This window comes from Chiloscyllium punctatum, chromosome 1 (genome assembly GCF_047496795.1).
Source record: "Chiloscyllium punctatum isolate Juve2018m chromosome 1, sChiPun1.3, whole genome shotgun sequence".
NCBI classification, from domain to species: Eukaryota; Metazoa; Chordata; class Chondrichthyes; order Orectolobiformes; family Hemiscylliidae; genus Chiloscyllium; species Chiloscyllium punctatum.
Genome location: NC_092739.1, coordinates 125968444 through 125984831, shown reverse-complemented (window position 1 = coordinate 125984831; position 16388 = coordinate 125968444). Strand labels below are relative to the sequence as shown.

At 42.5% G+C, this 16388-nt stretch overlaps 1 protein-coding gene across 14 annotated transcripts in view; it reads left to right on the top strand.

The window, feature by feature from the left end:
• nedd4l (NEDD4 like E3 ubiquitin protein ligase) overlaps positions 1-16388 on the top strand; it is a 497532-nt gene that overhangs the window by 459458 nt on the left and 21686 nt on the right. For all 14 annotated transcript variants that reach the window (XM_072573778.1, XM_072573770.1, XM_072573760.1 and 11 more), the window contains 4 exons: positions 875-948; positions 1614-1674; positions 4605-4664; positions 8266-8373. In XM_072573778.1, the coding sequence (XP_072429879.1) occupies positions 875-948; positions 1614-1674; positions 4605-4664; positions 8266-8373 (303 nt within the window). The remainder of the gene's footprint in view (positions 1-874; positions 949-1613; positions 1675-4604; positions 4665-8265; positions 8374-16388) is intronic.

Below are 16388 nucleotides of genomic sequence, written 5' to 3'. Positions count from 1 at the left end.
CCCCTCAATTTTAAATCGATTATCACAATTACCTTTTTTCTTAAAATTAATCTTGGGACATGAGTATCGCTGGCTAGCCAGCAGTTATTGCCAGCCCCAAGTTGTCCTTGAGAAGGTGGTAGTAGGCTGCCTTCTAGAACTGATGCAGTCTATTTTAGGTTGACCCAAAATATCCTTAGGGAGGGAATTCCAGGATATTGACCCGGCGACAGTGAAGTAATAATTCAAATGGATCAATGTCACTGGTTAGAGAAGTAGGAGAATTGGCGTTTTGGGTATAAGCCCTTCATCAGGAATCTGAATCAGTCGGTTCTGTAGGCAGGCCCTGAGGAAGGAGATGTGGCTGTGGTAGCGAGTCTGCTTCAGGACATAACTGAAGAGCTTCAGGGTAGAGGATGGGTGTGCAGTGAAAGAGACATTCAATGAGATCCTTGTATAGAGAGAGAGAGAGGAGGAGAACCTCTTCAAGGTAGGCATCCTTGGAAGTGGCTTCACAGTTGTGTTGAAATCAGCTAGGAGAAAGTGAGGACTGCAGATGCTGGAGACCAGAGTCAAGACTGTGGTCCTGGAAAAGCACAGCTGGTCAGGCATCCGAGGAGCAGGAGAATCGACATTTTGGGTATAAGGCCTTCATCACGAATGGGAAAACCCAAAATGTCGATGATTATGACCAAAATGTCGATTCTCCTGCTCCTCGGATGCTGCCTGACCTGTTGTACTTTTCCAGCACCACACTCTCTTGACTCTGATCTCCAGCATCTGCAGTCCTCACTTCTTCCCAATGTCACAGATTAATCTGTTTTTGTTTTGAGTATCATCTTTTTTCACATCCTGTCTGTTGTGCACCTTCAATAATTTAGCATGTCCTTTGTAGACCTATCAAGTGGATCTGAAACCCAATGGTTCAGACATGGTGGTTACTAATGAGAACAAAAGAGAATATATTGAGTAAGTGAATATTTACTTTATTTAACTGTCTTCCACTTTTCAATATCTTCTTTGAACTCTTCCCTCAATGATGCATGTTAAATATTCTCTCGTGTTGTAATGGATTTTCTTCTGGGCTTTTGTGAATTGCTCTCTCAAATGTTATGTTCACTAAACAAATTGAAATAAAAGGTCTGTATGTATTTTTGATTGATACCAGAATTTGCTGCACATCCCTGTCCGAAACCAGAAGATCTGATGAGCTTTGTGCTTTTTCGTACAGTGCAGTCTCAAATTAAGGCAAAATGCTGCTGTTTCCTTGGAGCATTCCCAATTATACATCAGATTGGCAGCCTCCCTCAGTCACTTGAAATGTTAAGCTGTGTAAGGATAACAAAGAAAAAGACTCTTTTTTTCTTGGTACTAAGATTGAAAAATGCTTGTAAAATATACAGCAGGTCAGTTAGTACAGATTTTGTGCTGTAATTAGAGAAAGCAAGTCAATTTTGTAAATGCATTTGGTAATTTTAAAATCATGGTAGGATAGATTGCAAATTCTGTCTCCTGTTTAAATAATTGGGCTGCCTATTCCAATAATTAGCTACAGTATTTACAAAGCTGAAGATAAGATTGAGTCTTTTGGCTGGCTTCTGGGTCTGATTTTTACTTTGTTTCTCCACCTGTAGTTTAGTCATCCAGTGGAGATTTGTAAATCGGGTGCAGAAACAGATGAATGCCTTCATGGAGGTAATGACTGTTTATGTAAAGTAGAATTCAACATTCATGTTGAACTGTCTGTTTCATATGCCAGCAATGTTAATTTAATCATGACTTGTATGATGTTAATTGCAGAAAGAAGTGTGTGTAGCAGGGTTTCTATTTGTATATCTTTTGAATTCCAAGTACAGAGTGATGCCAACAGCGTGTGTTACACTCCAACACCATCTAAAATAAGGACTCTCCTTTTCAACATGCCTACTTGCCTGAAACGTGGGAACTCTTGGGTTAAACTACCACCAGTTTGTGCCTCTCGCTCAAATGAGAGGACAGACCCATGGTTTGATAGGACAGTAGCAACTTTAACATTTTACCTTGCTGCCCACAAGAGTAAATGCGGGATGAAGTTCTGTGGTCTCAAAATGAAACATTTTGCGTATCCTGTGAAATTTGTTTTCTGTAGCATCTTTTATCCAGACTTCCGTTTTGTTTGAATGATGTGTGCTAGCAGCTCATGTAATATTGGAAGCAAAAAAATTCATGCAGTGCTTTAGAGATACCACAAGGTGGTGCTCAGCACACTTTACCTCATGTCATTCAGGCAGCACAACGTCGCATTGATGTAAATTTAAGAATAACTGATATATAGTAGTTTTCTTAGAATGATTTTGAGTTCTTGTGTCGCTCAGTGCTTTAGATCTTCAGTTTTGCCACTGTGAAATAAAGTAAATAAACATATATTTGGACAACATGGTATTAAACAGTGACTACAATAATGTGTGGGCAATAGCATTTATCTGTTTATAAAAACCTTTTAAGCAGCCAAGTGTTGTAGCTCATTGAAGAGTCCATGAAATTTAGCTATGCAGCAATAGAGAAGAAGTTCAGTTTCAAATCCTCTTGCTGCAGGATGTTAAGCAGCAGGCAAGCCCTTCCTCACTAGGAATTAAAGCAAAATGCTACTGTTTCTGTAATTCTTAATTATGTACCAGATTGATTTGGAGATGCCGGTGTTGGATTGGGGTGTACAAAGTTGAAAATCGCACAACACCAGGTTATAGTCCAACAGGTTTAATTGGAAGCACACTAGCTTTCGGAGCACTGCTCCTTCAGGTGGTTGTGTTGATGAAGCACCTGATGTCCTGGTGAACCACCTGATGAAGGAGCGTTGCTCCAAAAGCTCGTGTGCTTCCAATTAAACCTGTTGGACTATAACCTAGTGTTGTGTGATTTTTAACTTTTATATACCAGATTGGCAGCTTCCTCAGTCACTTGGATTGTTAAACTATGTAAGGATAACAAAGAAAAAGACAAAGATTTTTCAAACTTTTTTTTTCTTGGTACAAAGATTGAAAAATGTTGGTGAATATACAGCAGGTCAGGTAGTCTCTATGAAGAAAGACAAAGTTAACATTAACACATGGTCGAACAAAGTGTGTAGAGGACACTGAAAATCTTCAAGGGGCTATAGTTAGGTTACATGAGTGTGCAAGGGTCTGGCTGATGCAGTACAATGTTGGTAAATGTGAGGTCATCCATTTTGGTAGGAATAACAGCAAAATGGACTAATATTTAAATGGTGAAAAATTCCGGCATGCTGCTGTGCAGAAGGACCTGGGTGTCCTTGTGCATGAATCACAGAAGGTTGGTTTACAGGTGCAACAGGTAATTAAGAAAGCAAATGGAATATTGTCCTTCATTGCCAGAGAGATGGAATTTAAAAACAGGCCAGTTACGCTGCAGCTATATAGGGTGCCGGTGAGGCCACACCTGCAGTATTGTGTACAGTTTTGGTCTCCTTACTTGAGAAAGGATGATGAGGTGGTGCTGCTGCTAGACTGGGGTGGACGATGTCAGAAGTCACACAACACCGGATTATAGTCCAACAGGTTTATGTGAAATCATGTGACTTCATCGGACAAAGCAGCAGTACTCCAAAAGTGTGTGATTTCAAATAAACCTGTTGGACTATAACCTGATGTCATCTGACCTCTAAGTTTGAGCAAGGATGTACTGGTACTGGATGGGATGCAAAGACCTTCACTGGGTTGATTCTGGAGTTGGGAGGATTGGCTCATAGGAGAGATTGAGTAGATTAAGACTATGCACATTGGAATTTAGAAGAATGAGGATCTTACAGAAATATATAAAATTATGAAGGGAATAGAAAAGAAAGAAGCAGGGAGGTTGTTTCTACTGGCGGGAGCAGATTTAGGACTGAGGAGCAAGTGAGGACTGCACATGCTGGAGATCAGAGTCGAGAATGTGGTGCTCGAAAAGCACAGCGGGTCAGGCAGAATCTGAGAAGCAGGAGAATCGACGTTTCAGGCAAAAGCCCTTCATCAGGAATGAGGCTTGTGAGCCGAGGTGGGGGGGGGGGGTAAAGAGAGAGGACTGAGTTGAGGATGAACTTGTTCACCCAAAGGGTTGTGAACCTGTGGAATTCCCTGCCCAGTGAAGCAATTGAGGCTAACTCATTGAATGTTTTTGAGGAAGGATAGATTTTTGGACAATGAAGGAATTAAGAGTTAAGGGGAGTGGGTGAGTAAATGGAGCTGAGTCCACGAAAAGATCAGCCATGACCTTCGTGAATACCAGAGCAGGCTCAATGGGTCAGATGGTCTACTCCTGCTCCTATTTCTCATGTTCTTTATGTTTCAAATTCATCAGAACTGTTAAACTAGTGAAAAGATGGTTCTGATGAATGGTCATGACCTGAAAAATTAAATATTTCTCTCCACAGATGCTTCCTGACCTGTTGAGTTTATCCAGCATATTTTTCTGTTTTTATTTCAGATATCCAGTATCTATTTAATTTAGAGTAGTACTTGGCTAATTTAATTCTTAACTAAAAGAAGTGGTAACATATGGATATTTATTTGAAATATGATTATTTGTTGTAGTGTTCATGTTTTCCACACAATAGTGACCAGTCTCTTCTTTCACAAATGCATTTGCAGGGCTTCACGGAACTCATCCCAATCGACTTGATTAAAATATTTGATGAAAATGAACTTGAGGTTTGTTTTTGTTTTGTCTTGTTTTTTTCTGTCTTCAGTTATAATCTTTAACTTCTTCTCCAACTTCGACTTGCCCAACACCCGTAATAGTTTGGAAGCTTAAAACAAAACTCCATTGGTGATGTTGGATGGTTGTAAAGCATCAGAATTACCCAGTGGTTCAACTGAAGCACAGCAATTATCTTTGCACAGTTTCCAATTTGAATCAACAAGATTGTACAAATTAATCAAATTTACTTTTAAACTAGATTGTAGCCAGACCTAGTCCATATTTGTATCAGTTTTTTTTAAAGTAAATATGTTTTTGTGCTTGTATGCATTGACATTTGGGGTTGAGCTTACAATGGTGATCTAGTTCAGACCCTGGTGGTTAATTTGAAGCCACAGACTTGAGATGCTTTTTCTGTTCTTGAATATAAAATTACGCTGAGTCCACAGTGCAAAACTTAACCATCAAGCACAACCGATCCAGACTTCCCTTAATACTCCACAAGAGCCTCTTAGACCCTGTCATCAAATCCTTCCATTTCATTCTCCCTTGTGCAGTTTATCGCAACTAATTCTTATGATGGTGGGTTTCTCATTCTTTCTATCATTGGGTAAAAACATTTTTCCACAATTATAAGCATCTTCTAGACATTTACCCATGTAGCCAAAGCAGTGGGAGATCAATAAAATTGTGCTATTATTTTCTTATTGCTTATATCTATCGCTGATCAAAAGTGGTTGACAAACTATGGGATTAAGTAACTTGCATCTTTACCTAAGGCTTGTGTGTCCCTTGTACTGAGACAATATAAATGCGAGGTGCTGCATTTTGGGAAAGCAAATCTTAGCAGGACTTGTACACTTAATGGTAAGGGAGTGTTGCTGAACAAAGAGACCTTGGAGTGCAGGTTCACAGCTCCTTGAAAGTGGAGTCGCAGGTAGATAGGATAGTGAAGAAGACGTTTGGTATGCTTTCCTTTATTGGTCAGAGTATTGAGTACAGGAGTTGGGAGGTCATGTTGCGGCTGTACAGGACATTGGTTAGGCCACTGTTGGAATATTGCATGCAATTCTGGTCTCCTTCCTATTGGAAATATGTTGTGTAACTTGAAAGGGTTCAGAAAAGATTTATAAGGATGTTGCCAGGGTTGGAGCATCTGAGCTACAGGGAGAGGCTGAACAGGCTGGGGCTGTTTTCCCTGGAGCGACAGAAGCTGAGGGGTGACCTTATGGAGGTTTACAAAGTTATGAGGGGCATGGATAGGATAAATAGACAAAGTCTTTTCCCTGGGGTCGGGGAGTCCAGAACTAGAGGGTGAGAGGGGAAAGATACAAAAGAGACCTAAGGGGCAACTTTTTCACACAGAGGGTGGTACATGTGTGGAATGAGCTGCCAGAGGATGTGCTGGAGGCTGGTACAATTGCAACATTTAAGAGGCATTTGGATGGGTATATGAATAGGAAGGGTTTGGAGGGATATGGGCCAGGCGCTGGCAGGTGGGACTAGATTGGGTTGGGATATCTGGTCGGCATGGACGGGGTTGGACCAAAGGGTCTGTTTCCATGCTGCACATCTTTATGACTCTATGCTAATTATAACTCCAGCTGGAGGTGCTCCCCCCGCCCCCCCAAACCAGTCTGCCCACTGACCCCCAAACCTTCTCCAATTTCCATCAGCATCAGTTTACCAGGTCTCTCTTTAATGACAAATCTGACCAAATTCTGCCTTAATGTCAGACAGTCAATCTTGCCTCATTTCTGGAATTTAGCTCTGTTGTATATATATCTGAATGAAGATTGGAGTGAGATCTGGAGCCAAGTGGTCTCTTTAAAACGCAAACTGAGCAGGGTGCTGGTGAATAAGGACCATTTGATAGAAACACTGAAGTCCATTTCTATCATTTATCTGATGATTTGATACTTGATAAGTTGATTGGTTAGTTATTGTCCACTTTATCAGCTAGATTCTGGAGTTGCAGCTATACTGGAACTGCTTGGCTTGGGCCACAGTTGGTTGTAGGAGGCAACAGTTCAGAACTGCAGCCACAGTGTTGTCAATGCCCGGAGCCTTTTCAGTAACAGGATCAGAAGTGAAAGAGAGAAGTAGTAAGAGGCTCTTGTGGAGTATTAAGGGAAGTCTGGATCAGTTGTGCTTGATTGTTAGGTTTTGCACTGTGGACTCAGCGTAATTTTATATTCAAGAACAGAAAAAGCATCTCAAGTCTGTGGCTTCAAATTAACCACCAGGGTCTGAACTAGATCACCATTGTAAGCTCAACCCCAAATGTCAATGCATACAAGCAATATCATTGCAGATATCACAAGAAATGAATTGAATTAAATGAAGTTTGGTTTCTATGATGTTGGGGATCTAATGAAGAGGCCAAGATGAATAGTTTATTTGGCATTTCTGGCTGAAAATATTTGCAAAAGTTTCAGCCTTGACTTTCATATTCACGTACCTGTCCTTATTCTCCGCCCAACTCCCTCTCGTTGTGGATGGAGATTTTCACAGAGTATGGTCCTTCACTAAGTTGTTTAATTGTCCACTATCATCTGTGACCGGATGTGGAAAAATTGTAGCATTTGAGAATATTGGAATGCTGAAGGCTTTATGGTAGTGCTGAAGTGTCTGGTAATAACTTTTCAGATTAACTGTGCTGGGTTATACATTGTCGGTGAGTACACTGCATCATAACATGCATGTTGCAGGAGAGCCCACCTCCAGTTCGCTGCCTGTCCTGCTTTAGTTATTCAGGCAACTGTTCTTTAATTAGTCTGAGGCTTCCATCAATTTCCAGGAAGAAATCCTGCATCTCAAAAGTGCCATCTACTTGGAGGCCTGCAGCACCAAACATGAATCGTGGCCTCTTCTGGTGCTACAAGTAGGCCAAGGAGGTTATGCTAAGCAACTGATGCAAAAATCTGAGATCAAAAGGGATGTGAGAGTGGGGAGACATATAGGGCAGGGCAGTAGAGAAGGAATGAGTATGTAGGGAGGCAAAACAGTGGGAGGGAGTGGCACCAGAGGTCCAGTAACAGCTACCACATTCCCACCCTCTGACTGGCAAGTGACATGTAGATTTAAATTTGTCAGGCTGGGTGTTGAGCACTGACTTTTCAGGCCACCCATTAATTCAGTGTGGCAGTGGAATGAATCCCTTAATAGATTATTAATTCCCAATTTGATGTCATTAATTGAGCTCCTGAAGGGTGGCCAGCTCAACAGCTTCCCCACTGCTCAAAGTAATGTGGGATCAATGATTGAGGTGGGCAGGGAAGTCAGTGGATATGCTTCCTTCATTTATGGATCCAACCATCACCTTTCCCATCTGTGAATAGTCTATAAAATTCAGCTTTATATGATTAGTTCGGAAGGTAAAGCTTCACATATTTAAATTGTGGTGAATTTTGCAGCTGGTACTAATGAAATTCATGGGCGGGTCAAGAAAGTGTCTTGTGATCCCATTTTCATTTACTAATCAGAAATGCAGATAGCCACATCTGCATTCCCAATCAGTCACTTAAAGCTAGTGGATAATTTACAAATTATACTTCTGCAAGTACATAGTAAATTACCTAAATCTTTGTGTAATTTGTGTTTTTTTTCTAGTTGCTGATGTGTGGTCTTGGAGATGTGGATGTCAATGACTGGCGGCAACACACTGTTTATAAGAACAACTACTGCACAAACCACCCGGTCATTCAATGGTTCTGGAAGGTAACGTGTGATTAAACAGTTAATCCTGGTACAACAGTGAGCGGTCTTCAGTCTTTGTTGAAACTGTTCCTCTGCTGTACATAAATATTCACATCACTGTAAAGTTGCTCTTAAAATAAGTTTTGCATCCCTTAGTTTCTGTATTTTAATTTTTTGTGTTTTTTTAAAACAAATGTTTCCATAGTAGGCACGTGTGAATTTATCGGAGTGCTGATATTAAGTATTATCTTGGATAGAAGGTTCTGCATTCCTGAATTCTGTTGACTAAATTTAGTTGGAAAAGCTGTTCTTCACATGAAGCAGTAAACATCATTCTCAATGAAGAGTGACGCTAACAAAAAGTGCAGGTCGCAAATGTCTGCATTCTGACACTTAATTAACTGATAACCCAATCTTGATGGAGATCTCTGACATTATACTAATACAACACTTGCAGTGTAACGTTTTCTTTTTACAGATAAAACAGTGAGTTGGATGATAATTGTTGCTTTTCTTCTGTCACTTTTTTATCTTTGGAAAATATAGACTCCCATTTATCACCAACATATGGACCTGAAAGTTTTCCAGACCCTGAACACTTTTATGGATTTTGATTCCAGAATTGTAAGGCTATTGACCTTACATCTTGTTAAATTATAGCAACAATAGCAAGGCCTTTGGACATTGTTGTCTAGTTGAAATTGCTGCTATCCACAAGTGTGGCTAAGGCAACTCAATTATTTTTACTAGAAAACATCTTAATATATCGCAGGTAAATGCCAGTTGTGATATTTTTAAAATATAATCCACCATGAATGAGTAACCAAGGAATTAAAACACTTATACACCCTGTTTTCCACCTTGTAATGACTGTGCTATAAATATTGAAATTGTGCAGCTCAGGGCCTTGTCTACTTTACTTTCTGGATTCCTTTTTAGCCCCATACATCTAAAGGTTAATATTTTGGACAGTGCTATTAGTAGGTCATTGTATCCAGTTAGAGTGAAGTGATTTCTGGGTCAACAAAGCATCAGGTTAACGTGACTTCCACTAAGTCGAACTTTCAAATGTCCAAGTCCAATCAGTTTTACACATGTGGCAGCCAGCCCATCTGCCAATATTTTTGAAGATGATGTGGAAATTGAACCTTGGAAATGTGTTCTGGTATTTCTAAAATTATTAATCTATATTTACATTTGAAATTCTAGAGATTTGGCTCCTATAGCTTCTCTTCAAAAGACCATAAAAGAAAGGAGCAGAAAGGAATGGGCCATCTCGCCCATTGATTCTGCTCTGCCATGTAATCATGGCTAATATGTTTCTCAACTCTGTTCTCTTGCCTTTTTCCCACAACCCTTGATCCCCTTACTAATTAAGAACCTATCTATCTCAAATACAATCCATGACTTGGCTTCCACAGCCTTCCACAGCAATGAGTTTAGCACATTGACCGACCTCTGGCTGAAGAAATTCCTCCTCCTCTCAAACGTCTTCTCACGTCCACTCTATATCCAGGCCTCTCAGTACTCTGCGAGTTTCAACGCAATTGCTTCTCCTTCTAAATACCATTGAGTACTGACCAGAGTCCTCAATCATACCTCATATGACAAGCGCTTCATTCCAATATCATTCATATAAACCTCCTCGGGACTCTCTCCCACAGTAACACATTGTTCCTTAGATATGGGGCCAAAAACTCTCAATATTCAAAGTGCCATCTGACCAGAGCTTTACACAGCCTCAGCAGTAAGTCCCTGCTCTTGTATTCTCGCCCTCTCAAAATGAATGCTAGGATTATGTTTGCCTTCTTAACTGCCAACTGAACCTGCATGTTAACCTTAAGAGAATTCTGAACGAGGACTCCCAAGGTCCCTTTGTGCTTCACATTTCCAAAGCCTTTCTCCATTTAGAAAATAATATATGCTTCTATTCTTCCTACCAAAGTGTATGACCTCACACTTTACCACATTAGATTCCATCTGCCACTTCTTTGCCCACTCTCCAAGCCTGTCAAAATCCTTCTACAGCCTCCCTGTTTCCTCAACACTAGCTGTCCCTCCACCTATCTGTGTCATTTGCAAACTTTTCAATAATGCCGTCATTTCCTTAAGCCAGATTGTTAATGTATTACCTGACTAGTTGTGATCCCAATACTGACCTCTGTAAAGTCCTCTAGTCATTGGCTGCCATCCTAAAAAAGATCCCTTTATCCCCATTCTCTGCTTTCTGCCAGTCAGCCAGTCCTCTATCCATGCCAGTACTACTGGAAATCCAAATACATCATGTCCACTGGCTTCCTTTTCTCTAACTTGCTCATCATTTCCTCAAAGAATTCTAACCGATTTGTCAGGCATGATTCTACCTCCCCGCTGCCCCCCCCCCCCCCCCCCCCCCCCGTTAAAGCCATTCTGACTCAGCCCTATTTCAGTATGTACTTCCAAGTACTCCACAATCTCAATCGGAATGATGTACTTTAAAATCTTTCCAACAACTGAGATCAGGCCAACTCACCTGGGGTTTCCTGTCTTGTACCTCCCTCCCTTTTTCAACAGGGGTGTTGTATTAGCCATTTTTCTGTCCTCTGGGACCCTCCCTGACTCCAGTGATTCCTGAAAGATTACCACAAATGCCTCTGCAATTGCCATAGCAATCTCCTTTAGAATTCTGGGATGTAGTCCATCTGGTCTGGGTGATTTATCCACCTTCAGACCCTTTCAGCTTCCCCAGCAACTTCTCCTTCGTGATGGCCATTTCACTAAATCTAACGATGCTGATTCTCTTGAAATTCAAGTATGCTGCTCATAAAAACTGATGCAAAGTACCTATTAAATTCCTCTGACATTTCTTTGTTCCTCATTACTACTCCTCCGGCCTCAGTTTTCAGCAATCCAATGTCCACTTTTGCCTCTCTCACCTTTTAGATATACAAAAAAAAACTTTTGCAGTCGTCTTTTACATTTCTAGCTAGCTTACTGTCAAACTTCATCTCCACCTTTTTTTTTAAGTTATCTTCTGGTTTTTAAAGGCTTCCCAATCCTCTGGCATCCTACAAATCTTGACTATATTGTATGCTTTTTCTTTTGTTTCTATGCTGTCCCTGACTTCTCTCGTCAGCCATAGTTGCTTCATCCTCTCCTTAATATGTTTTAGATTAGATTATTTACAGTGTGGAAACAGGCCCTTCGGCCCAACAAGTCCACACTGACCTGCCGAAGCACAACCCTCCCAGGCCCATTCCCCGACATTTACCCCTGCCCCTAACACTTTGGGCAATTTAACATGGCCAATTCACCTAACCTGCACATTTTTGGACTGTGGGAGGAAACCGGAGCACCCGGAGAAAACCCACACAGACACGGGGAGAATGTGCAAACTCCACACAGTCAGTTGCCTGAGGCGGGAATTGCACCCGGGTCTCTGGCGCTGTGAGGCAGTAGTACCTCATATCACAAGCACTTGTCCCCATGTTTCTTCTTCCTTGGGATGAATTTCTGCAGTTCCTCCTGAATTACTCCCAGAACCTCCTGCCTTTGCTGCTGTACCATCATAGAACATTACAGCGCAGTACAGGCCCTTTGGCCCTCGATGTTGTGCTGACCTGTCATACCAATCTGAAGCCCATCTAACCTACACTATTTCATGTACATCAACATGCTTGTCCACTGACGACTTAAATGTACTTAAAGTTGGCGAATCTTCTACCGTTGCAGGCAAAGTATTCCATACCCTGACTTTTCTGAGTAAAGAAACTACCTCTGACATCTGTCCTATATCTATCACCCCTCAGTTTAAAGCTGTGCCCCCTTGTGCTCGCCATCACCATTCTTGGAAAATGGCTCTCCCTGTCCACCCTATCTAACCCTCTGATTTATCTTATATGTCTCTATTAAGTCACCTCTCAACCTTCTCTCTAATGAAAACAGCCTCAAGTCCCTCAGCCTTTCCTTGTAAGACCTTCCCTCCATACCAAGCAACATCCTAGTAAATCTCCTCTGCATCCTTTCCAAAGCTTCCAAATCCTTCTTATAATGCGGTGACCAGAACTGTACACAATACTCCAAGAGCGGCCGCACCAGAGTCTTGTACAGCTGTATCATAACCTCATGGTTCCGGAACTCGATCCCTCTATTAATAAAAGCTAAAACACTGTATGCCTTCTTAACAATCCTGTCAACTTTCAAGGATCTGTGTACCTGGACCCGAGATCTCTCTGCTCATCTACACTACTAAGAATCTTACCATTAGCCCAATACTTTGTATTCCAGTTACTCCGACCAAAGTGAATCACCTCACATTTGTCCACATTAAACTCCATTTGCCACCTCTCAGCCCAGCTCAGCAACTTATCTATGTCTCTCTGTAACCTACAACATCTTTCGTCACTATCCACAACTCCACCGACCTTAGTATCGTTTGCAAATTTAATAACCCAGCCTTCTACACCCTCATCCAGGTTGTTTATAAAAATGATGAACAGCAGTGGACCCAACACTGACCCTTGCAGTACACCACTATTAACTGAACTCCAGGATGAACATTTCCCATCAACCATCACCCTCTGTCTTTCAGCAAGCCTACTGATCCAAACTGCTATATCCCCCACAATCCCATTCCTCAGCATTTTGTACAATAGCCTACTGTGGGGAACCTTATCGAACACCTTGCTGAAATCCATATACACCACATCAACCGGTTTACTCTCATCTACCTGTTTGGTCACCTTCTCAAAGAACTCAATAAGGTTTGTGAGGCACGACCTACCTTTCACAAAACTGTGCTGACTATCCCTAATCAAATTCTTTTCTAGATGATTATAAATCCTATCTCTGATAACCTTTTCCAACACTTTACCAACAACTGAAGTGAGGCTCACTGGTCTATAATTATCAGGGTTGTCTCTACTCCCCTTCTTGAACAAGGGAACCACATTTGCTATCCTCCAGTCTTCTGGCACTATTCCAGTAGATAATGACGATTTAAAGATCAATGCCAAAGGCTCGGCAATCTCCTCCCTGGCTTCCCAGAGGATCCTAGGATAAATCCCATCCGGCCCAGGGGACTTATCTATTTTCACACTCTGCAGGATTTCTAATACCTCCTCCTTGTGAACCTCAATCGCACCTAGTCTAGTAGTCTGTACCTCAGTATTCTCCTCAACAACATTGTCGTTTTCTAGAGTGAATACTGTTGGAAAGTATTCATTTAGTGCTTCCCCTATCTCCTCTGACTCCACACACAACTCCCCACTACTATCCTTGATTGGCCCTAATCTTACACTCTTCATTCTTTTATTCCTTAAATACCTATAGAAAGCCTTAGGGTTTACCCTGATCCTATCCGCCAACAACTTCTCATGTCTCCTCCTGGCTCTTCTGAACTCTCTCTTTAGGTCTTTCCTGGCTACCTTGTAACCCTCAGCGCCCTAACTGAGCCATCACATCTCATCCTAATGTATGCCTTCCTCTTCCTCTTGACCAGAGATTCGACTTCCTCCCACGCTCTACAGCTTCCTCCCTGCCTGACAGGTACATAATTATCTAGGACACGCGAGCTTTTCCTTGAATAAGCTCCACATTTCTAACGTGCCCATCCCCTGCAGTTTCCTTCCCCATCCTATGCTTCCTAAATCTTGCATAATCGCATCATAATTGCCTTTTCCCCCAGCTGTAACTCTTGCCCTTTCTATCACTAAAGTAAACATAACAGAATTGTGATCACTATCACCAAAGTGCTCACCTACTTCCAAATCTAACACCTGACTGGGCTCATTACCCAGTACCAAATCTAGTGTGGCTTCGCCCCTTGTTGGCCTGTCTACATACTGTCAGGAGCCCTCCTGCACACACTGGACAAAAACTGATCCATCTATAGTATTCGTACTATAGTGTTCCCAGTCAATATTTGGAAAGTTGAAGTCCCCCATGACAACTACCCTGTCTCTCTCACTCCTATTGAGAATCATCTTTGCTATCCTTTCCTCTACATTTCTGGAATTATTCAGAGGCCTACAGAAAACTCCCAACAGCGTGACCTCTCCTTCTAACTTCAGCCCATACTACCTCAGTTGACGAGCCCCCAATCATCCTTTCTGCAACTGTAATGCTGTCCTTGACCAACAATGCCACACCTCCCCCTCTTTTACCATCTTCTCTGTTCTTACTGAAACATCTAAATCCTGGAACCTGCAACAACCATTTCTGTCCCTGCTCTAACCATGTCTCCGAGATGGCCACAACATCGAAGTCCCAGGTACCAATCCATGCTGCAAGTTCACCCACCTTATTCCGGATGCTCCTGGCATTGAAGTAGACGCACTTCAAACCAACTTCTTGCTTGCTGGTGCCATCTTGCATCCCTGAAACTTGATTTTGGACCTCCCTACTCTCAACCTTTTCTATACTTGAACTACAATTTTGGTTCCCATCCCCCTGCTGGATTAGTTTAAACCCAACCCAATAGCCTTAGTGAATTTCCCCCCCAGGATATTGCTGCCCCTCTGGTTCAGATGAAGACCATCCTGCTTGTAGAGGTCTCATCTTCCCCAGAAAGAGCCCCAATTATCCAAGAATCCAAGACCCTCCCTCCTGCACCATCCTTGTAGCCACATATTTAACTCGTCTCTCTCCCTATTCCTTGCCTCACTAGCAAGTGGCAAGGGCAACAAACCAGAGACAACAATTCTGTTCGTCCTAGCTCTAAGCTTCCATCCTAGCTCCCTGAATTTCTGCTTTAAATCCCCATCTCTCCTCTTACCTATGTCGTTGGTGCCTATATGGACCATGACTTGGGGCTGCTCCCCCTCCCCCTAAAGGATCCCCAAAAAAACACGATCAAAGACATTACGAACCCTGGCACCTGGGAGGCAACACACCAACCGTGAGTCTCTCTCATCCCCACAGAACCTCCCATCTGTCGCCCTAACTATGGAGTCCCCAATGACTACTGCTCTGCTCCTCTTCCCCCTTCCCTTCTGAACAGCAGGGACAGACTGTGCCAGAGCCGTGTGCCCCATTGCTTTCCCCTGGTAAGTCATCCCCCTCAACAGTATCCAAAACAGTATACTTATTGTTGAGGGGAATGGCCACAGGGAATCCCTGCACTGCCAGCCAGTTCCCTTTCTGTCCCCTGACTGTAACCCATTTGCCTTTTTCTTGTGCCTTAGGAGTGACTACCTCCCTGTAACTCCCCTCAATAACCCTCTCTGCCTCCCGAATGATCCGAAGTTCATCCAGCTCCAGCTCCAGTTCCCTAACACAGTTTTCGAGGAGCTGGAATTGGATGCACTTCCCTCAAATGTCGTCAGCAGGGACACTAGTGGTGACCCTTACCTCCCACATTCTGCAGGAGGAACATTCAACTGCCCTCACCTCCATTCCCACTATTCTAAATTCCCAAAGAGTCAGATGAAAAAATAAGGAATAAAAAAAAACTTATTACCTTACCAATGTGGCGCACAGGTACTTTCTTTTTGGTTAGAGGAGGAAGATGGGTGGGAGACACTACCCAAGTCGTGTTTCGGGTAACGCAACCACACACATATATGTCTTCCCAGAAGTCCTTCACTCCTCCCTCGCTGCTCTGGCAAAATGGAGGACCGACTCCCGAGTTAAGTCCCCTTTAATGTGGGAAAACTCACCCTTCCCGGCAGCCCTCACTTCACCTCTCCTTCTCTCCTCGCCGCTCTGGCAAAATGGAGGAGGCCCTCCTTGCTAGGCTCCCCGTCAATCAATTCTGGTCAGGTCTTTCCTCATTTTTTTTGCAGTTACCTTTACTCAGTTGTGGTACCCTTGAGCAAATTATACAATGAATGGAAGAGCCTTGGGAACAGTTGATAGGCAGAGAGATCTGGGAGTGCAGGTCCATTGTACCCTGAAGGTTGCTGCACACGTGGATAGAGTGGTCAACAAGGCATATAATATGCTTGCCTTCATTGGACGGGGTATTGAGTATAAGAGCTGGCAAGTCATGTTAACATTGTATAATACTTTGGTTCGGCCGCGTTTAGAATACTATGTGCAGTTCTGGTCGCCACATT